Genomic DNA, 24,519 nt, shown 5'->3' on the forward strand with positions numbered 1-24,519 from the left:
ACATCAGCTCACCACATCTAATGTCAAAGATAATTAACGCTCGCAAAACAGTATGCGTTTAAAGCAAACCTGTTTTGCATCCTCACAATGACACTGCTAGCGCCCACTCTTATGCGACTGTTGTGAAATTTCCGACATCATCTTTTGGATGGAGAAACACGCCTGCAAACTTTTGTTTGTTGCACATCTCCTCCTTGGTGTTTTAAATTTACAATGTTTTGGAGCCAGTGGCTCCCTCTGGCAGGAGGACTGAAGGGGAGGAAGAGGGTTGACTGAAAAGGACTGGCGAGGTTTAGGAAATGGGGAGAGGTCAGGAAAGTAACCTGGAACCTGCGTGAGTGGAGACTTACCGGACCCAGGGTTCTGGGTGACTTTCCTGAACGCTTCCCATTTCCTAAACCTCACCAGTCTTTTTCCTTCACCCCTCTTTCTTCTCCTTCAGCCATTCTCCCAGAAGAGGGCAGGACAGTCTCCAAAAGCTTGCAAATGTAAATACCTTTCTGTGCGTTTTCTTGCTGCTGCCTGGTGTGTAGATTTTTTTGTCTATCCTATTTACATTGTCTTTCCAAAATTGATCATTTTCATTGATATGTTAGTAAAAACTATATCAAAAGCTGTATAGTAGTACTTGAGGTTAGTCTGATCGGAGTATCAGCATGAACAGTTTGGTGTACATTTAAGTGAACTGATGTGAACTGTGTTCGTTAATTATCAACCAAATTTCAAACAGCTCATAGCAGAAATGATCACTGCAAAAGAACTTGAAAGTAACTTCTCACTTATTGTGTAGTCAAATATTAGATTTAAAATAAAATAAATGTGTTTCTTCATTAATGTTAAATGTTAGTTCTCAAATAAAATGGTTCTCCTTGAATCGGTTCAATGAGTTGGTGATTCCCAAAGGAATGTTGGTGGTCATCCATCATACAGACAGTAGGAGACATAATGTATAATTTGATAAATACACACTTTACCCTGTTAATAATTCATTTCTGTGGTTTTTTAGTTCTACTGAGCTAGAAATTTCACGCATCGGTCATGACATCGGCTTAGAAATAGACAAAAAAAGTGCACAGATGAAGCGTGGCTTTGCTAATCTGTTAAAATGGAATGAAAGTTTCTTTGCTGAAATGATAAAAACAATAGGTAAGTTTTTCAGCAGTTTTGATTCAGCATGACTGTTGTTTTCATAAATTTTAATATTATTTCTGCTTTCAGGAAGTAGTTTTGCAGTTTCTGTTCTAGTTAATCTTGCTGACACCTCCAATTTACATTTTATGTAGTTTGGGGATGTAGATGCCCATACAGTTTGTATAATTTACTACTTGCCATGCTCTTTATTGCAAAGATTAAAAATGCAGGTGTGCATTGCAACTCCAAAAAACATTACTCATTGAATAATAGGATACTACAGCCATCACGGTTTCTTAAATGTAATATGTAATATGCTTTTGCTTCTATGGTGGCTACCTATTTTGCTGTCTTAATACTCCACGTGACTTCAGCATCTGATGCTGTTTGTTTCTTTTGGCATTAACTAACAAGGAGAGGTCCCCATTGTTGGAATGGACATTTTGAAACATCGACGTAGTAATGTAGGTTAAGATCCCAGATATCGCACCCATTCACCCTGGTGGGCCCTTGTTTGCAAGTAATTTATGGAAACAATTAGTAATTTTATCTGACTATTGATATAGCTTTAAAGGAGAAGATTAATGTAGCCTGGTTGCAAGGTGTAATAGCTACTGTAAGGCCTTCATGTGGTGAAGCTCATAGGTTTGAATCTCAAGTACCTTAACTTTTTTATTTTTAAATCTTCACCAAATTGACTTTGATAATTATTCTTATTCAATTAATTAGTTTAAATGTAATTTTTTAATTCTATTCCTGTGTTATATTTTAATCATTGTAGAAATTTTCATTTGTTTCCATTTTTTCTTTATATCATTCTTTTTCTACTTGTAATTTTTGTGAAAAATATATCGAAAAACAAAGATGATGTGACTTACCGAACGAAAGTGCTGGCAGGTCGATAGACACACAAACAAACATAAACACACACACAAAATTCAAGCTTTCGCAACAAACTGTAGCCTCATCAGGAAAGAGGGGAAGGAGAGGGAAAGACGAAAGGATGTGGGTTTTAAGGGAGAGGGTAAGGAGTCACTCCAACCCCGGGAGCGGAAAGACTTACCTTAGGGGGAAAAAAGGACAGGTATACACTCGCGCGCGCGCGCGCGCGCACACACAATCCATCCACACATATACAGACACAAGCAGACATATTTAAAGACAGAGTTTGGGCAGAGATGTCAGTCGAGGCGGAAGTGAGGAGGCAAAGATGATGTTGAATGACAGGTGAGGTATGAGTGGCGGGAACTTGAAATTAGCAAATGTTGAGGCCTGGTGGGTAACGGGAAGAGAGGATATCTTAAAGAGCAAGTTCCCATCTCCGGAGTTCGGATAGGTTGGTGTTGGTGGGAAGTATCCAGATAACCCGGACAGTGTAACACTGTGCCAAGATGTGCTGGCCATGTACCAACGCATGTTTAGCCACAGGGTGATCCTCATTACCAACAAACACTGTCTGCCTGTGTCCATTCATGCGAATGGACAGTTTATTGCTGGTCATTCCCACATAGAATGCATCACAGTGTAGACAGGTCAGTTGGTAAATCATGTGGGTGCTTTCACATGTGGCTCTGCCTTTGATCGTGTACACCTTCCGGGTTACAGGACTGGAGTAGGTGGTGGTGGGAGGGTGCATGGGACAGGTTTTACACCGGGGGCGGTTACAAGGATAGGAGCCAGAGGGTAGGGAAGGTGGTTTGGGGATTTCATAGGGATGAACTAACAGGTTACGAACGTTAGGTGGATGGATCTCATATCCTTCATGAAATCCTCCCCACTCCACCAAGAGTGTCTTTCCGCCGTCCACCTAACGTTCGTAACCTGTTAGTTCATCCCTATGAAATCCCCAAACCACCTTCCCTACCCTCTGGCTCCTATCCTTGTAACTGCCCCCGGTGTAAAACCTGTCCCATGCACCCTCCCACCACCACCTACTCCAGTCCTGTAACCCGGAAGGTGTACACGATCAAAGGCAGAGCCACATGTGAAAGCACCCACATGATTTACCAACTGACCTGTCTACACTGTGATGCATTCTATGTGGGAATGACCAGCAATAAACTGTCCATTCGCATGAATGGACACAGGCAGACTGTTTTTGGTAATGAGGATCACCCTGTGGCTAAACATGCCTTGGTGCACGGCCAGCACATCTTGGCACAGTGTTACACCGTCCGGGATATCTGGATACTTCCCAGCAACACCAACCTATCCGAACTCCGGAGATGGGAACTTGCTCTTCAATATATCCTCTCTTCCCGATACCCACCAGGCCTCAATCTCCGCTAATTTCAAGTTGCCGCCACTGATACCTCACCTGTCATTCAACATCATCTTTGCCTCTTCACTTCCGCCTCGACTGACATCTCTGCCCAAACTCTTTGTCTTTAAATATGTCTGCTTGTGTCTGTATATGTGTGGATGGATATGTGTGTGCGCGCGCGAGTGTATACCTGTCCTTTTTTCCCCCTAAGGTAAGTCTTTCCGCTCCCGGGATTGGAATGACTCCTTACCCTCTCCCTTAAAATCCACATCCTTTCGTCTTTCCCTCTCTTTCCCCTCTTTCCTGATGAGGCAACAGTTTGTTGCGAAACCTTGAATTTTGTGTGTGTGTTTGTGTGTCTATCGACCTGCCAGCGCTTTCGTTCGGTAAGTCACATCATCCTTGTTTTTAGATATATTTTTCCCAAGTGGAATGTTTCCCTCTATTATATTGTAATTTTTGTGAGTTTGAATATAATTGTATTTATCTGTTTTGATATTAAAATATTTTAAAATGCCGATTTATCAGATAAAAAATAAATTTATATTGACTGTGCAATAGTGTCAAATGTATTTTTCAGTACAAGATATACATTTTTTTATGGCAATCATCATACAAACATTAAAACATAGCCTAAATTCATATTGTACTATGTACAAAATAAGGGCAACGAAGATTTAAATGAAAGAAGGGATTATAGGTAAAATGAAATTCAAGAAAAATGAGGAATAGAAATAACCACTGCAATAGTGTGGACAAAAAAATGGAGTGATGAAATGAAAGAAATTAAATCAAAATTAATTCATAAAATGAATTAAAATCACTTGATCACGGATTTCAAATGGGAAAAAAAAATGAGAGATTGTCAGATGCAGAAATCGTGGATTTGATTAATGATAGCAGCACTCCGGACAATGTAGAGAGTGATTCTGCCGATTCTGAATACAGTGTTGTGTTTGAAGGTACGTATTCCCGAATTTTCAACTGCTCGTAATTGTGCAGTACACACATTTCTGCTGAACATCTCTTCTGTAAGAGATATATGTAGTTACATATAATGTGATATTCCTTTTAGAAAGTGAGATAGACGACAGCTTGTCTGCAGATGCAGACGAGAATGATGTTGAAGGTGTTACTTCAAATCCAGCAGCTGTGCCATATCCAAAAGATGTTGACTGGACTGAATTTGACACCCATCGACATCTGCCTGTCAACACTACACACAAGCAGATTCTAGTGAATATTGATGACTCAGGTTCTGTACTAGATTGCAGTAAAGTGTTCCTTACTGACAGTGACGTAAAAGAACTCAAGATACAGACAAATATGTACACATCACAGACAATCCAGAAGAAAAGAAGAGGAAATAACATGAAGCCTAATTCAGTTTTGAGTTCCTGGAAGCCAGTGACTAAAAGTGAGATGAGGCGTTTCTTGACTACACTTTTCCACATGTGTATTTCAAGAAAGCCAAAAATTATGGACCACTGGAGCACTAATCCTGTCCTTAGTTGTAACTTCTGTCCCCAAGTTAAGAGTCATTTGCGTTTTACTCAGATACTGTCGTGCTCGCATCTTGTTGACAATTCTAAAGAGAAAAAACCAGGTGAAGATGGATTTCACCCACTTTATAAAGTTTTATGTTATTATAAGAATTTGAAGGAGTGATGTATCCAGGCATATTGTCCCACAGAAAAACTGACAATTGATGAAGGAATATGCCCATTTCGAGGTCGTGTGAGCTTCCATGTTTACATGCAAATAGGCCTCATAAGTATGAACTGAAGGTTTATGCTGTTGCTGAAGCCAGTAGTGGCTATGTTGTAAACTATGAAGTTTACACTGGTAAGCATATTGTTTACAATTCTTTGTCCGCTGTTGTATTGCAATTGTCTGATGGCGGCTTACTGAATAAAGGTCGCACTGTGTATTTACAGATTTTATTCCATTCCAGAGCTTTTTCAATGACTGGCTGACAAAGGTACTGGAGCTGTTGGTTCTGTGAATAAATCTAGGAAAGGATTACCTAAAGTTTTAGTATATAATATGCTGAAAGAGGGGAAATGTCTTTTCCGCGTAAAGATAATGTATTAGCAATGAAGTGGAAGGATAAGAGGGATGTGTATACATTGTCTAAAAGGCATCAGGCCACATTTGGTACACATTACTAAGGAAAATAGGTCTGTTGTAATTAAACCACTTGAAGTATTGGATTTTAATCTGAATAAAATTGGAGTGGATATTGGAGACCAGCGCCTTCAGTGCAATCCATTCCAGCACAGAATTGTGAAATGGTGGCGAAAATTATATTTCCATCTGCTGCTGATGGGAGTATCAAATGCTTTTTGGCTATATAATGCAGTGCACAACAAGAAACTCACAATAACAGACTTCATAACAGTGCTTGCAGCTCAGCTTGTTGAAGGTGATACACTTGAAGTCATATAAAGGAATGAAGGAACTGTAGGTCGGCTAACAAAGAGACATTTTTTTGCAGGACATACCTCCAACTACAAAGAAATATGCTGCTCGTGTGTGTCACACGTGCAGTGCCAGGAGCAAGAAAGAGAATAGCAAAGTTTCTCACAAAGAGACATGGTACAAATGTGAACAGTGTGGTGTTTCACTGTGCCTGGAACCTTGCTTCAAAATTGTCCACAGTAAAAAAACAATATGATTCTGTGTGAAATTTGTATGCAGTTATTGTAGACTGGCAGATGTTATGTAGTGCCATAATATTAGTTAAAAATGAATAACAATTGCATTCTCTCATCTAGGCAGACATACACTGAAATGCCATAGAGATAGGTATAGGCATGCGTATTCAAATGCTGAGATACGTAAACATGCAGGATACGGCACTGCAGTTGGCAACACCTATACGACAACAAGTGTCTGGTGCAGTTGTTAGACTGGTTACTGCTGCTACAGTAGCAGGTTAACAAGATTTAAGTGAGTTTGAACGTGGTGTTATAGTGGGCGCATAAGCGGTGGGACACAGCATCTCCGAGGTAGTGATGAAGTGGGGATTTTTCCCGTACGAGCATTTCACGATAGTGCAGTGAACATCAGGAATCCAGTAAAACGGCAAATCTCAGACATCGCTGCAGCCGGAAAAAGATCCTGCAAGAACGGGACCAATGACGGCTGAAGAGAATCATTCATGGTGACAGAACTGCAACCCTTCCGCAAATTGTTGCAGATTTCAGTGCTGGGCCATCAATAAGTGTCAGCGTGCGAACCACACAATGAAACATCTTCTATATAGGCTTTCGGAGCTGAAAGCCCACTGGTGAACCTTTGATGACTGCACAACACAAAGTTTTACGCTTCGCCTGGCCACATCAATATAGATGTTGGACTGGTGATGACTGGAAGCATGTTGCCTGGTCGGATGAGTCTCGTTTCAAATTTTATCAAGCATGTATATGTATACGGGTATGGAGACAATCTCACGAATCCATAGATCCTGCATGTCAGCAGGAACTGTTAAAATTGGTGGAGGCCTCTGTAATGGTGTGGGGTGTGTGCAGTTGGGATGCCTTGAAACGTGCTTTCAGAAAAGATCTCCACCCCTGGTTTCTTACGGATTTATTGACAGTCCTGCAGGACTCATGGTGTCAATTCCCTCCAGCAACGCTTCAGACATTAGTAGAGTTCATGCTACGTTGTCTCACAGCACTTCTGCGTGCTCGTGGGAGCTCTATTGGATATTAGGCAGGTGTACCAATTTCTATGGCTCTTCAGTGTACATCAGACACACGTACCACCATCCCCACACAGTTATCACCTGGAATCTTTTTAATCACTCTAGACCATACTGGCACACCACCATATATTAACACTTTGGAGACTGGCCACTTAGAAGCCACACTCACCCCTACCCCCCTCACCCCTACTCACCCCTACCCCCCTCACCCCTACTCACCCCTACCCCCCTCACCCCTACCCCCCTCACCCCTACTCACCCCCACCCCCCTCACCCCTACCCCCCTCACCCCTACCCCCCTCACCCCTACCCCCCTCACCCCTACCCCCCTCACCCCTACCCCCCTCACCCCTACCCCCCTCACCCCTACCCCCCTCACCCCTACCCCCCTCACCCCTACCCCCCTCACCCCTACCCCCCTCACCCCTACCCCCCTCACCACTACCCCCCTCACCACTACCCCCCTCACCACTACCCCCCTCACCACTACCCCCCTCACCACTACCCCCCTCACCACTACCCCCCTCACCAATACCCCCCTCACCAATACCCCCCTCACCAATACCCCCTCACCCCTACCCCCCCCCCCTCACCCCTACCCCCCTCAACCCTACACCCCCCTCACCCCCACCCCCCCTACCTACCCCGACCCCCCTACCTACCCCGACCCCATCAACCCTACCCCCCTCACCGCCACCCCCCTTCACCGCTACCCCCCCTCACCGCCACCCCCCTTCACCGCTACCCCCCTCACCACCACCCCCCTTCACCGCTACCCCCCCCTCACCACCACCCCCCTTCACCCACTAGCCCCCCCCCTTCACCCACTACCCCCCCCCCTTCACCCACTACCCCCCCCTTCACCCACTACCCCCCCCCCCTTCACCCACTACCCCCCCCCCCCCTTCACCCACTACCCCCCCCCCCTTCACCCACTACCCCCCCCCCCCTTCACCCACTACCCCCCCCCCCCTTCACCCACTACCCCCCCCCTTTCACCCACTACCCCCCCCCCCCTTTCACCCACTACCCCCCCCCCTTCACCCACTACCCCCCCCCCCCTTTCACCCACTACCCCCCCCCCTTTCACCCACTACCCCCCCTTTCACCCACTACCCCCCCCCTTCACCCACTACCCCCCCCCCCTTCACCCACTACCTCCCCCCCCCTTTCACCCGCTACCCCCCCCCCTTCACCCGCTACCCCCCCCCCCCCCCCCTTCACCCACTACCCCCACCCCCCCTCTCACCCGCTACCGCCCCCCCCCTCACCCGCTACCCCCCCCACCCCTTCACCCGCTACCCCCCCCCCCCCCCTTCACCCGCTACCCCCCCCTTCACCCGCTACCCCCCCCACCCTCTTCAACCCCTACCCCCCCTTACCCCTACCACCCCCCTTCTCCCCTACCCCCGCCCCTACCCTCTCCCCTCCCCCCTCCTCTCGCCCCTCCCCCCTCCTCTCGCCCCTACCCCCTCCCCCCTCCCCTACCCCCTCCCCTCAGTCTTCACCCCTACCACCCCCTTCTTCCCCTCTACACCCCCCTCACCCTTACCCATCCTGTTCACACCTACCCCCCTCTTCACCCCCACCCATGCTTTCACCCTCCCCCTCCCCTCTTCACCCCTACCACCCCACCTTCACCCTTACCCGCCTCACCCGCTTTCACCTCCTCCCCCTCTTTTCCCTCCTCTTTCCCCCACTTATGCTTTTTTTTCTGTTCACCCAGTGGACATGGTCCAATAGTTTATTGTAATATTGTCTAGTGATACTGTTTGCTTATTTACATTCCAAAAAATTATTGTGATGTAAATGGCACAGAGATGTTACTCTGGAACTGTTAGTTAGTAACATTTCCCATAGATCATTTGAACAATTCTTTTGTTGAATAATTGTTAAATGAGTCTGTTTACGTAATTAGTGTTAACATTGAAGAACACTTTGTTTTCGTCCTACTCATGCAGCTACACTCTGGAGGAAGAATGTTCAAATCAACGAAGGCTGTTCAAATTCAAATTTTGGTTTCTTGTAGTTTCCTTAAATCACTTCACACAAATGCCAGGGTGGTTACTTTTAAAGAAGTTTCTCAACTGATTTTCTTCTTTATCCTTTCCTACGCAATCTTATTCTCCATCCGTAATGACCTATAATGCCTTCCACCCCTCTTCTATCTATCTCTTTCTTCGTTTTTTTTTTTTTTTTTTTAATTATTATTATTATTATTATAAAAAAATTACTTTTCCTGTAGATGGAACAGTTTTCATCTCCAGTGTAGTGTATTCACTGGAAACAAATGGTTTGGATTTTGCTTAGTTTCCAATGCCCTTCATGTTCACTTACACTGTTCCACACACCGTATTAAAGTTAAGTCACAACAACTTGTTTTTGTTAACACAGCAATGATCTTTTCTACTTGCACATTTTTTAGATGACCAGTGAGAATTGTATGTTGGACTTTCTAGCTAAGCTTAGAAAAATATGGGAAGCTTTGCAGGAGCCATTGTATGAAGGTACTATAATTTCTGAAAAATCTGATTAGTATCCAGATTTATACTGTGTAGCCCATGTACCACATTTCCTGAGTAGCTTACAGTTTACCCCAAGTTGGTAATTCGAAAGTTCTTATTGTACGTATGCAAAATTTGTGGTTGCACTATAAAATAAATAAAATAAAATAAAATAAAATATAATATTAATTATTTTTATCTGTCTGATTGGCTCTCCTATGAGTCGTCAGGTTTTGATTATTCGGTATCAGACGCTTGACAATGGCTTTTTCGTAAAGGCAATGTTACTCGTAGTTGACCGTGAAATAAAACTGAAATAATCGGACTTCGTAATTAAATCGTTTCCAAAGACTGCTGCGGTAGGTGCGGACTCATAAACTAAATCTCAATATTACAATAATTTGCCAGCCATGCCAAAACGTCGTACAGAGGTGATTGTCTACTAAACAAAAAATTACACAGTTAGTTAAATCAGATATATTCAATGAATAAGCCTACAGTTCATAATCCTACTTACTTTTATAAATATAAATTCTTTACAGAATCGAGTGCCTAGTATGGTTGCAATTTTCTATATCATGAAATATGGCGGTGTGCCAGACAATAAACTAAAATACGTGCTTCTCGCACCACTTCAACGAGAGCTCTTCCATTTCTTAATCAAACATACGACTAACGAAAATGTACTTTTGTTTTATCAGCGACACAGTGCTGCAGTTGTGTGCCATAGGCTTTATTTATTTGTCACTGATTATTTATTTAATTAATATCTCGCGTTTCCGAGGAAACTCACGCTCGGCATGCAAATGTGCCTTTATATTGCCCCCTGAATTGCGAGGCGAAAGGACACACCTGCAGGCGAGCAATTCACCTAAAGGCACAAGAAAATCTAAGTTATCTACAACTATTTACATGACTTACATTATACTGTATATTATACACAAAATTTGAATGACGCGCGTGCGCCGAAAAAGTTCTTATGTTGGCAAAACAGAGTGCGCGCATGCGCAGAAGCGTCTGTGTAACTACGGCACTGCCGTTATTTCGTAAATTTAGATCACGCGGCACAGTATTGCAGTTCATATTGTTCGTGTGCGCGCGCATTTCTTAGTCGTTGCACAAAGAAAATATTCCACCAAGATTACATATGAAGACTACATTCTATGACAGGTAACTTAGTTTTAAAATTACAATATTTGTTATAATACAATACAACTTTAGATTGTTGAATGTTCTTAGTTACATAGCATTGCAATGAAATGCTTCAAAGAAAAATGTCCGTATTTTTCAGGTGCGTTGACCTATACACATGGTGTCGTTATCACAGTTCATATTCATCTGCTGCACAATAATTTTTTACAGGTTAGTATCGTCGTGGTAAAGTTTTTTTTGATCACAGTAACATCGTTGTATAACAACGTGATTGATACATAAGCATGTCCATTTCCTATTTCCATTATAGTCGTTGTGATGCAGTTCGTTGTGACAAAAAGCATTGTTTATTACAGATCAGACGTGACCCGTCGAGTAATTAGTCCATATGCAGTTCGTTTTCGATATTCCGTGGAAGCTTGGTTGCAGAACCTCGGACGGCACATAGCTGGCGTCGATCCTTGGACAGTCCAGGTAAGAGTGTCCGTCACATTTCGAGAACATTTCATTCCCTGAAGTTCCAACCAAAATTCTTCCACCCGTCGTGTTGTTTTCTGGACAGGCACTTTGTGTCCATTTAATCCAGTTAACATCTTGAAGTTGGGTACTGTAGTAATGTCGCTAGACGATGCACGAATTATGCACTTCACATATTCAGTTTTTTTTTTTAAAATATAGCTCACCTAAATGTTCGTGGTTACTCATCGAAGAAATCGTTCATCGCGTTAACAAAGGTACGATGCATCATGAATGTCATTAACAGTTTCTTTCACATAGGTTTCTGCGTAGTTGCAGACTTAGTAATGTACGTTAATGTCCGTGAATAGTGGTTCACTACGCAATTTTTTTTTTTTTTTTTTTTTTTTAAAAAAAGTTTTTCACATTTTGGCACTCGTTATCGTTCAAATTTTCACACAGTAACAGTTACATTATACATCAGTTTAAAAAAAACATAAGTAATAATACATACACACGTCACATATTTTCTTAGCATAAACATAATACAGTTGCACATAAACATGTTTACATCATCATTACATAGCTATAGGTTATTACATTGTGTCATATTTGATTACATGAATTGCAGATATTTACATCCTCTTTAGCGGTTTTGCTGGGATATTATCGATGTTTTTTGTGATGTCATCTGAAATTAAGATAGGTTAGACACAACATTCATTACATCAGTAGGCAAGACCAGGCGTTTTCACTACTCAATAAATATTCAAAATAGTAAGAGAGAGAAAATGTTCGATTCCTCGCGTTTTGTGCGTGTGTGTAGTGTGTCTGTGTGGCCTTGACTACTGGTAGATGCTTTTCTTGCTGAGAGATGTGCGTCTAATCTATTTCTCGAAGTAAAAGATCGCTTCACAGATGACGTCTGTCGGTTCGTCAGGTGTCATAGCAAGTCAGTGGTACCTACAGTCACAAATGTTCCGTGAAAAATTTATATATCATTCACTGCTACGTAATCATAAATTTTACTTTAATATTCAGTCTTCTCGGTGGAACCGCGGCGTTGAAAGAAAAGTTCTTCTGTCTTCAACTGCGTCACTGGAACCGCTGAAATGAAAATTTCTATACTACTTATAATCTATGTTGTAATTTGTTTTAGTTCTTGCCACACAGCAGGTCGTTGAGATAACGGTACGTTATATGTCTTATGGTAGAAGATCTTGTGAGGCTTAACTTCAATCTTGTACACATACGTGTTGATAACACCTAATCGTTTGGTAAAAACTTGTAAATATTTGGATAACACTTCCTGTAGTTTTATACGTTCATGTACACTGAGAGCTGTAGCTTCACTTATCTTATGATCAAGCAATGTTTTCAAGTCCATTAGCTCTCTGTCAGATGAGTGTGTTTGCATGTCTTGAATGTCTTTGTCAAGTACTAACTGTACCTTGTACCCTGTACAGTGTTTGTCATGCTTTAGAGTTCTCCTGTCCAAATCAATAATAATTACACTGCCTTTATCATTTAAAATACATTTACCTTTGGAGAAGTCTATAATGCAGTCCTTCTCGCTCATAATATCTATTCCTAATATGCAATTTGTCACAAGGTTTTGTACAACCAGGAATGGCCATTGTACGGTTCCATTACCTATTTTAACGTTTACAAAAACTTGCTTCGTAACCCTACATGACTTATTACCTAGTGCAGTAGTTATTTTACAGTTTTGGGCAGGAAACTCAGGCACAGGTTCCAATTCACACATCCTTTTATAAAAATTAAAAGATAAAACGCTCACAGCTGCACCTGTATCTAGGATAATAGTAGTTGGAATCCCACCTACTACACCAGTAGTGGATGCTAAAACAATTTCATTTGTGTTTAAACGACATTGTGTACTGTCTTGTAAAAGTTCATCTGATATATTGTTATTGTGGTTGTATCTTATAAATAAAACAGGTAGTTTTTGTTTAGAATTACTCGGCATATCATTATTCTGTTGTTCAAGTGTGGTGTCAAATAACTGATTAACATTGAAGCCGCCCCCCAAGGATTCTTCAGCCACGACCTGGGGCAAAGTAGTGACTGTTTCTAGTTTGTTGGATTAGCATTTGTACTAGGTACTGACACAGATTGAGGTTGTGCATCAGGTGTCATTTCTATTATATTCACATTCGGATATTGCCTATTATGATCTCCAAACTTTTGCGGTTGTTGTTGCTGTTGCGCATTATAACTTACCTGTCGGTCGTAAGGTATGCTCCAATTTTGACCTGGTGGCTGCTGTGGTAAAGCAGAGTTTGAATGAAAGTACTGATCGTTACGAGTCCAACCTTGATGCTGTCTTGGCTCGTAGTTATTATTATTTCTATTTCTGTTTGTGTTTTTGTTATTACCTTTGTATCCGTTGTTACCGTTGCAGTTATTACCGCGGTGCCTTTTGTATGGATTGCCGCATGAAATGTTATTACTGTTGTAACTATTGTTCGTATTGGAATACGCGTGTTGATTTTGATTTCCGTACTGAGACGGCATGTGAGTTTGCTGTTTTTGTTGTACCGCGTATCCAACTGTGGGTGCGCCAGAATTGTGTTGGCAAGCCTGCATGTTTTGCATACCACTAGTGTAAACATTGTGGCTGCTGTTTTGCCGCGCGAAGCGCTGATCTTCAAGTAACATGTCAACCGAATCTAAAGCTGTTAAAAAATAATCTGAATCGTCATCCGGGATATGTAGAAGTTTTTCCTTAATGTTGAAAGGCAATTTGGCCTTCAACGCTCGGAGTATATCACGTGTTGCGACTGGTTCGTCTAAAAAATGTCCCATGTTCAAGTATTTTTCAAAATATCTGCGTAAGTTACCATTTTTACTGTTAAAAGTTTCAGATTCTAAAATTTGTCTCCTGAGTCGCTCCTGGACGGATTGCGACCAGAATTTGTTCAGAAAGGCACGCTCAAACTCACTGTACGTGGTACATACGTCAGCTTGACTGTATGCCCAGACAGCTGCATCGCCTTGGATGTAACCGACAATATATGAAATCTTTTTCCGGTCACTCCAAGTGCGTGGAAATGCGTTACTAAAAGATTTGAGAAAAATCACCGGATGAATGGTTCGTTTTTCTGGGATAAAAATCTGAAATTGCCTGTGTTTTATTAAGCTTTCTTCTTCCTTTGCATTATGATATGGATTTGTTCCACTGTAATTACTGCAATGCTCAGCTGGCGAGTAATTACGATAATGTTGCTGTGGTTTACCATGATAATAGCTTGTGTTTGTGGTTGCACGTCGTGGTATGTGTTGTAGTCGTGGTGTGTTTTGTTCTTGTGTGTTTGTGGTGTGCGGTATGTGTGCGTCATACTCGAATGTATATTGGTTTCTGAACTGTACATTTTGACTGATATTTTCGTTACATTCAGACTGTGGTTGATCGGTGAATTGTCTCATGGGTGCAGTGACGGATTGTACTGCGTCACTAATCAGCTGTTTGTTATTAGTGATGTATTCCGCTACGGAGTCGTGCACAATTGTTGGTAAATTTTCACGTATGCATCTATCAAAATGTTTGTCTTTGTTCTCTATCCAATCATGAAATTCTTTATTAATATTTTGAAAATGAGCTGTGGCATCAGATTGTAAGATGTCAGTCAGGTGTTGTTCAACATCGTCAAATTTATTCTGCACGTCAGTAATTCGTTTTTCAAGGTTGTCGTGTACTGAAGGATATGTTTGAATTTGTTCAGTAAGAGCTTCACACGTGACATTAAGGTTTTTTAATTGTTTCTGTAAAAGTGCTACGTCATTTGTAGTCTTTTCTTGTCTCGTATTAAGCTTGGAAAATTTCGTACTGAGTTCAGTCATCTGTTCGGTCAGTGTGGCGTCTATAAGTTCCACACGTTTACACAAAGTGTCATTACATGCCTTGATTGCTATGAGATCAGATTTAATTTCGTCATTTTGTGTCTTTAACTGTTCATTTTGTGTCTTTAAGGTTGCCATGTTTTCCGCGTTCTGCATGCTTAAGGTTGCCATATTTTCTGCGTTTTGTTTCATTAGCATTTGTAACATGTTGGCAATGTTTACTGTTTGCAAGGTCTCTGCCCCCGCCGCGTCATTAGACGTGACGTCATGTATTAACATGGGCTCTGACTGAGACTTTGAAATTTTTGTGGTGGACGGCCTATTGTCAAAATTTCCGTTGACACTTGCGTCAATATTTGATGTATCGTCACTACCGGTTGCTGTCGTAAAGTCATTTTCTAACATTTGTCTCTCGTCCGAGTCGGATTGCGTCTGAATAGTACGTCTTTGCTGTTCCATTTTTGCGTATTGTTTTCTAGTTATTACCATGCCACACGTGCTATATATTTCAAGAAATTAATGTTTGACACTGGTTTTAAAATAAAATGCAGTTGAGCATGAATCGGTCGTAGCAACAATGGCTGTCTGTTAATTTAAAAATATAAACTGAATTTGAGATTATTGGTAATGGCTGCTGGCCATGTTACATGATATCGTACAGAAGTCGGCCATATTGTACACTCGTGTATTGGTATTGTTGCGTACGTTATTGTTTAAGGAAAAATACTGAGAATGGAATTTATCACTGAAACTGTTATGCGGAAAAGAAACACTACAGAATTTTACTGAAAAGCTAATACACTGAATTATACGTCTGGTCAAGCCTGCTAATGCAAAGATGCTGCGTCTTACCTTATTTTGCTGGAAGCTTCTTTGCGTCTTCCCGCAAAATTTTATAATTGGCAAATATCTTCTGATTTTTTTTTTTTTATTTCTCATATAGTCAAGTCCAGGACCAGAAGGTTGATTTTTCCCATGAAACAAAGAGAACAATGTAACAAATGACAAAATAACAAGTCCGACACGCAGTCGCCAATATAAAATAAATAAAATAAAATAAAATATTATAAAATATTAATTATTTTTATCTGTCTGATTGGCTCTCCTATGAGTCGTCAGGTTTTGATTATTCGGTATCAGACGCTTGACAATGGCTTTTTCGTAAAGGCAATGTTACTCGTAGTTGACCGTGAAATAAAACTGAAATAATCGGACTTCGTAATTAAATCGTTTCCAAAGACTGCTGCGGTAGGTGCGGACTCATAAACTAAATCTCAATATTACAATAATTTGCCAGCCATGCCAAAACGTCGTACAGAGGTGATTGTCTACTAAACAAAAAATTACACAGTTAGTTAAATCAGATATATTCAATGAATAAGCCTACAGTTCATAATCCTACTTACTTTTATAAATATAAATTCTTTACAGAATCGAGTGCCTAGTATGGTTGCAATTTTCTATATCATGAAATATGGCGGTGTGCCAGACAATAAACTAAAATACGTGCTTCTCGCACCACTTCAACGAGAGCTCTTCCATTTCTTAATCAAACATACGACTAACGAAAATGTACTTTTGTTTTATCAGCGACACAGCGCTGCAGTTGTGTGCCATAGGCTTTATTTATTTGTCACTGATTATTTATTTAATTAATATCTCGCGTTTCCGAGGAAACTCACGCTCGGCATGCAAATGTGCCTTTATAGCACTAAAACTAAATGTACATTCATGTCAACTATGTAGATCTTATTAGGTGAAAGCCCATTTGCAGGGAATGTGTTTCTATTTTCAGATGAAGGTGCACACAAAACACATGAAAGTCTGTTGACATTAAGTGAAAATCTAGCTCCATCAAATCTCGTAACACAACGATTTTCATCCGTGATCCAGAATCTTCTGGTTGAAAATGTTGCTTTAGCACATCTTGTGAAGAAGCAGGTGAGCAGTTACTGTGTAGAAGATATTGTACTTATGTTTTTTTACTGTTATGTTAAAGTACAATGAAAGCCTATTTCTCGTGGTGATACAGTTAAGAAATCAGCTATTTGTGATACAAATAGTAAATGGGAATAAAAAGGCATAACTTTAACTACACTGAGTATTACCCACCTTTTCTTTCAAATGTGCTACGGATTAGATGCCCGTAAGATTATTACCCTGTAGGTGTTATATAGTTACTTAATTTGGCCTGCCAGAATATCTGTGTCATTACTCCTGGAAAATTTCCTACCAGCAGACACAGTTAATAGATTGTAGGCTAAACAGCATTTTTTACCAGCTATTTATATTTATGCTGAAGGGAGTTTGATATTATTAAGTCTACCTACCCATGATCTTCATCATCCAATAAATATCCGTAATGACAATTCAGTATGATATTGTCTTTCACGGGTTTGTGGAACCATGCCTCCTTGGAAATATTAACATCAGGGAACTTGTGCAGAGTTCTGGTTTACCAAGCTCAGTGCAAACTTGGGGAGGAAGAAAGGGGTGAAATGAAGGCACATTGCCAGTCTGTACAAGGATCACATTTCAACGTTCAAAAAATGGCATCTATGTGGTGCTATTGGAATGTTGAAAGAAATGTTGTCAAAAGGTGAAAATTTCATGTTGTTGTTGTTGTTGTCTTCAGTCCTGAGACTGGTTTAATGCAGCTCTCCATGCTACTCTATCCTGTGCAAGCTTCTTCATCTCCCAGTACCTACTGCAACCTACATCCTTCTGAATCTGCTTAGTGTATTCATCTCTTGGTCTCCCTCTACGATTTTTACCCTCCACACTGCCCTCCAATGCTAAATTTGTGATCCCTTGATGCCTCAAAACATGTCCTACCAACCGATCCCTTCTTCTAGTCAAGTTGTGCCACAAACTTCTCTTCTCCCCAATCCTATTCAATACCTCATTAGTTATGTGATCTACCCACCTTATCTTCAGCATTCTTCTGTAGCACCACATTTCGAAGGCTTCTACTCTCTTCATGTCCAAACTATTTTCGTCCATGTTTTACTTCCATGCATGGCTACACTCCATACAAATACTTTCAGAAACGACTTCCTGACACTTAAATCTATACTCGATGTTAACAAATTTCTCTTCTTCAGAAACGCTTTCCTTGCCATTGCCAGTCTACATTTTATATCCTCTCTACTTCGACCATCATCAGTTATTTTACTCCCTAAATAGCAAAACTCCTTTACTATTTGAAGTGTCTCATTTCCTAGTCTAATTCCCTCAGCATCACCCGACTTAATTAGACTACATTCCATTATCCTCATTTAGCTTTTGTTGATGTTCATCTTATATCCTCCTTTCAAGACACTGTCCATTCCGTTCAACTGCTCTTCCAAGTCCTTTGCTGTCTCTGACAGAATTACAATTTCATCGGCGAACCTCAAAGTTTTTATTTCTTCTTCATGGATTTTAATACCTACTCTGAATTTCTCTTTTGTTTCCTTCACTGCTTGCTCAATATACAGATTGAATAACATCGGGGAGAGGCTACAACCCTGTCTCACTCCTTTCCCAACCACTGCTTCCCTTCCATGCCCCTCAACTCTTAACTGCCATCTGGTTTCTGTACAAATTGTAAATATCCTTTCGCTCCCTGTATTTTACCCCTGCCACCTTCAGAATTTGAAAGAGAGTATTCCAGTCAACATTGTCAAAAGCTTTCTCTAAGTCTACAAATGCTAGAAACGTAGGTTTGCCTTTTCTTGATCTTTCACGTGTTCCAACATTTCTACGGAATCCAAACTGATCATCACCGAGGTCCGCTTCTACCAGTTTTTCCATTCGTCTGTAAAGAATTCATGTTAGTATTTTGCAGCTGTGACTTATTAAACTGATAGTTCGGTAATTTTCACATCTGTCAACACCTGCTTTCTTTGGGATTGGAATTATTATATTCTTCTTGAAGTCTGAGGGTATTTCGCCTGTCTCATACATCTTGCTCACCAGATGGTAGAGTTTTGTCAGGACTGGCTCTCCCAAGGCCGTCAGTAGTTCTAATGGAATGTTGTCTACTCCTGGGGCCTTGTTTCGACTCAGGTCTTTCAGTGCTCTGTCAAACTCTTCACGTAGTATAATATCTCCCATTTCGTCTTCATCTACATCCTCTTCCATTTCCATAATATTGTCCTCAAGTACATCGCCCTTATATAAACCCTCTATATACTCCTTCCACCATTCTGCCTTCCCTTCTTTGCTTAGAACTGGGTTGCCATCTGAGCTCTTGATATTCATACAAGTGGTTCTCTTCTCTCCAAAGGTCTCTTTAATTTTCCTGTAGGCAGTATCTATCTTACCCCTAGTGAGATAGGCCTCTACATCCTTACATTTGTCCTCTAGCCATCCCTCCTTAGCCATTTTGCACTTAATGTCAATCTCATTTTTGAGACGTTTGTATTCCTTTTTGCCTGCTTCATTTACTGCATTTTTACTGCATTTTTATATTTTCTCCTTTCATCAATTAAATTCAATATTTCTTCTGTTACCCAACGATTTCTATTAGCCCTCATCGTTTTACCTATTTGATCGTCTGCTGCCTTCACTACTTCATCCCTCAGAGCAACCCATTCTTCTTCTACTGTATTTCTTTCCCCCATTCCTGTTAATTGTTCCCTTATGCTCTCCCTGAAACTCTCTACAACCTCTGATTCTTTCAGTTTATCCAGGTCCCATGTCCTTAAATTCCCACCTTTTTGCCGTTTCTTCAGTTTCAATCTGCAGTTCATAACCAATAGATTGTGGTCAGAATCCACATCTGCCCCTGGAAATGTCTTACAATTTAAAACCTGGTTCCTAAATCTCTGTCTTACCATTATATAATCTATCTGATACCTATTAGTATCTCCAGGATTCTTCCAGGCATACAACCTTCTTTTATGATTCTTGAACCAAGTGTTAGCTATGATTAAGTTATGCTCTGTGCAAAATTCTACAAGGCGGCTTCCTCTTTCATTTCTTCCCCCCCAATCCATATTCACCTACTATGTTTCCTTCTCTCCCTTTTCCTGCTGATGAATTCCAGTCACCCATGACTATTAAATTTTCGTCTCCCTTCACTACGTGAATAATTTCTTTTATCTCATCATACATTTCATCTATTTCTTCATCATCTGCAGAGCTAGTTGGCATATAAACTTGTACTACTGTAGTAGGCATGGGCTTTGTGTCTATCTTGGCCACAATAATGCGTTCACTATGCTGTTTGTAGTAGCTAACCCGCACTCCTATTTTTTTATTCATTATTAAACCTACTCCTGCATTACCCCTATTTGATTTTGTATTTATAACCCTGTAATCACCTGACCAAAAGTCTTGTTCCTCCTGCCACGGAATTTCACTAATTCTCACTATATCCAACTTTAACCTATTCATTTCCCTTTTTAAATTTTCTAACCTACCTGCCCGATTAAGGGATTTGACATTCCAGGCTCCGATCCGTAGAATGCCAGTTTTCTTTCTCCTGGTAACGACGTCCTCTTGAGTAGTCCCCGCCAGGAGATCCGAATGGGGGACTATTTTACCTCCGGAATATTTTACCCAAGGGGACGCCATCATCATTTAATCATACAGTAAAGCTGCATGCCCTCGGGAAAAATTACGGCCGTAGTTTCCCCTTGCTTTCAGCCGTTCGCAGTACCAGCACAGCAAGGCCGTTTTGGTTAATGTTACAAGGCCAGATCAGTCAATCATCCAGACTGTTGCCCCTGCAACTACTGAAAAGGCTGCTGCCCCTCTTCAGGAACCGCATGTTTGTCTGGCCTCTCAACAGATACCCCTCCGTTGTGGTTGCACCTACGGTACGGCCATCTGTATCCTTGAGGCACACAAGCCTCCCCACCAACGGCAAGGTCCATGGTTCGTGGGAGAGGGAAAATTTCATGTGAAGGTATTACTTGGATAATTCTTTACACATTTTGTAAATGCCTAACTCTTGATTACCAGTAATCTCCAGGAAAGACTTAGCCATACACTAGTTTTTGCGCAAAAAATTACCTATGAAAAGTTCACACTGGCTTCTTCACAGTTCAACCGAATCTTAAGAATAAGTTCATTTCAGTTAGTGGAAACAAATACTCAAAATTCATCTGAGGCAAAGCAAAATCGTAACGGGAGATAAAACTTGGATGTATTTGCTTGACCTGGAGCAGGGTGTATACGCCCCGGGACTACTGGGAAATCCAGGAAAAACCTGGGAATTGTTTCATCCAGGAGAAAACCGGGAAACTAGGACTTTTTAGAATTCCAGGAATTTTAATTTTTTCAATTTTCAGCAAAATTTTTGTGGTTTTTGTCTGGTAAGAACTGATACTCTAACAATGAATTTTACTTTAGCCTGCTACTGCAAAACATTACTGCAGCAATAAAACCTACACAAGGGGAAAAAACAAAAGAAAACTTAAGTTGCAAAGGAAATTAAACATTTAGAACAAAACACAGTGCACTCACAAACAGCTGCCAACAGCAAAATGTATCAAAGGCTTTAGGACAAAGACTATGCAATGCTTCATAACAACAAACTGCTTTCGATGAGCGTGACGTCACAACGGTTTACATTAGGTTGTTTTAGCAGTTACCAGCAGGCTGAAGCGCATGCGCAGTAGTGTCGTGTACGAGCAGTGCCTTCTCCCGCTTGTGACAGCTGGAAGAACAAAAGAAAAGAAAAGAAAAAGAAAAAAAAGTTTATCTTAGCTGTGTCCCATACATGTTGGATTATGTGATGTGATGTGGTTCATGCTCGCCCCATATGCGAATGTTATGCTGAGTAACTTTAATGTGGGTACAGAAGGTGGCTTTGTCACTGAGCACAATTTTATTAAGAAAATTATCTTCAGTCTGCATTTTGTTAAATGTGCACAAAACTCATCTTGCTTTTGTCACTTTCTCTTAAAGCTTGCAACAGTTTCAATTTGTAGGATTTGAATGATGGGCATTTCCGTAATACTTTCTACAGTGTAACACTAGGCATATTCAATTCTAAGCTGGTATGTCTCATTGATTTACCTGGACTACGGGTGAAACACTGCCAAACTTGTTCAATTGCTGCGACAGAGACTGCTGGCCGACCCCGATCCGGTGTCTTACGTGCAACATAGCCAGTTTCAATGAAACAATTGTACCAATTGATAAGTTTGTTGGAGGTGGTGGCTTGAGATATTCAATCGTGGATTGTCTCTCAACTGTAGTGGCAGACTTGGATTCATGAAACGATACGCAACAGGCACATTGTGCAGCTTTATATGATTCAATGATGACTGTTAGAATAACTGATTCACATATACCACCTAGTGGGAACATCAGTAACTAACAGTGTTGGGTGGAAATAAAGCTTGAAAATATGTTGCATTCAGTGCAGTATCAAATATTCCTGCAAGTTATTTACCCTTTTCACAGTTATTTACTTCTGTATTACTATTTTATGAATGCCTTGTATTGTGTATAAAATAGAAACGACTCTACTTTATACCTGTAACCACAGAATTAAGTGCTTAAACTGGAAAGACAATGGTATGCATGTTGATGAGCAAAAATGGTAGTAAGCATATTTAAGTTAATTAGTAATCATCAAGTGGGGACTTTGTGGCTGCATCCTGAAATACAGTCCAGAGGATCTCAGGATCAGCTCCACATCAGTTCTCGAAATTTCTTTCTTCAAATTGCCGCTTCTTACTCCTCTGGCAAAGTTTTTTAATGTACAAAATGTTGAAAGGAGAAAAATTGTTTGGCCGTTAGTACTGCAACATTTGAAGTGCACAATACAGTAAAGTAGTTAGTGCATCGGATGAGGGACCTGAAAGAGATTACACTATACTGGGAGAAGACACTGCGAAGAAATTCCATTACCAACAGAAAATGAAGCTAACAGATATCATAGTGCAATGCAGACATTTACTAACAGTGTATTCACATAAAACAGTTAAAAAACGGGAATACATTAAAAAGCCATACAAGGGAAAATCCAAGAAGGTATGTACAATACCAGAAAGGAAAGTTCTTACTCACCATATAGCGGAGATGCTGAGTCGCGATAGGCTCAACAAAAAGATTCACGCAATTAAAGCTTTCGGCCATTCACTTCAGTACCTCCGTCCATATCAAACCTACTAACCACAAGCAATACCTCCACTTCGACAGCTGCCACCCATTCTATACCAAGAAGTCCCTTCCGTACAGCCTAGCCACCCGTGGTCGTCGCATCTGCAGTGATGAGCAGTCCCTCTCGAAATATACGTGGGCCTCACTGAAGCCTCCACTGACCCCTTCCCAACCTTGTACAAAAACAAATCTCCTGTGCCTTATCTTTCCAGTCTCCCACCACTTCCCAAAGTCCCACAGTCTGGCCACAGAGAAGCATTCCCCTCGTAACTCAGTACCATCCGGGACTGAATTACATTCTCCACCAGGGTTTCGATTACCTCTCGTCATGCCCTGAATTGAGAAATGTCCTGCCCCACTATCCTTCCCACCCCTCCTACTATGGTATTCCACCGTCCACCGAACCTACACAATATTACCGTCCATCCTTTCACAACCCCTGCTCCCAATCCCTTACCTCATTGCTCATACCCCTGTAATAGACCTAGCTGCAAGACCTGTCCCATACATCCCCCTACCACCACCTACTCCAGTTTAGTCACTAACGTCACCTATCCCATCAAAGGCAGGGTTACCTGTGAAACCAGTCATGTGATATACAAGCTAAGCTGCAACCTCTGTGTTGCATTCTATGTAGGCATGACAACCAACAAGCTGTCTGTCCGCATGAACAGCCACCGACAAACTGTGGCCAAAAAACAAGTGGACCACCCTGTTGCTAAGCACACTGCCAAATATGATATCCCTCATCTCAATGACTGCTTCACAGCCTGTGCCATATGGATCCTTCCCACCAACACCAGCTTCTCTGAACTGCGCAGGTGGGAACTTTCCCTGCAGTACATCCTACGTTCCCGTAACCCTCCTGACGTCAACCTTAATTAGTCACTGCCCTCACCCATCCAGCTCCCTCTTTTTTATTTCTATCCTTTCTGCTACTTACCACCACCACCACCCCCGTCCCACACCCCCCACACTCCACCACACTTTCTCTCCTACCCTCCGTCTAAACTGCAACACTGCACTGTCTGCCACTCCCACCATACTATCCCTCCCCCTCCCCGCCCCAGCCTCCTCCTTACCCCCACCCAGTCGCCAGTCCTATCATGCATTGGTGCTGCTGTTTGCATTGTGGTTTCAGCTCTCTGAGACTGCAGATGTGTGTGCAAGTTGCATTCACGTGTGTGTGTGTGTGTGTGTGTGTGTGTGTGTGTGTGTGTGTGTGTGTGTACTACTGACAAAGGCCTTAATGGCCTAAAGCTTTGTGTGAATCTTTTTGTTGTGCCTATCCCGACTCAGCATCTCAGCTATATGGTAAATTTAAAAAGTGTCAGTTT

General features: G+C 41.5%; 1 protein-coding gene across 1 annotated transcript in view; it reads left to right on the plus strand.

The window, feature by feature from the left end:
* Nucleotides 1-1,118: 1,118 nt before the first annotated feature.
* Nucleotides 1,119-24,519, plus strand: part of LOC124575173 — a gene marked incomplete at its 3' end in the record, with an annotated part of 47,053 nt that continues 23,652 nt past the window's right edge. Inside the window, 2 exon segments of the mRNA XM_047131159.1 lie at nucleotides 1,119-1,146; nucleotides 16,875-17,020. Coding sequence (XP_046987115.1) covers nucleotides 1,131-1,146; nucleotides 16,875-17,020 — 162 coding nt within the window. The 5' untranslated portion in view covers nucleotides 1,119-1,130.

The sequence above is a fragment of the Schistocerca americana genome, unplaced genomic scaffold (assembly GCF_021461395.2).
Source record: "Schistocerca americana isolate TAMUIC-IGC-003095 unplaced genomic scaffold, iqSchAmer2.1 HiC_scaffold_222, whole genome shotgun sequence".
Lineage (NCBI taxonomy): Eukaryota > Metazoa > Arthropoda > Insecta > Orthoptera > Acrididae > Schistocerca > Schistocerca americana.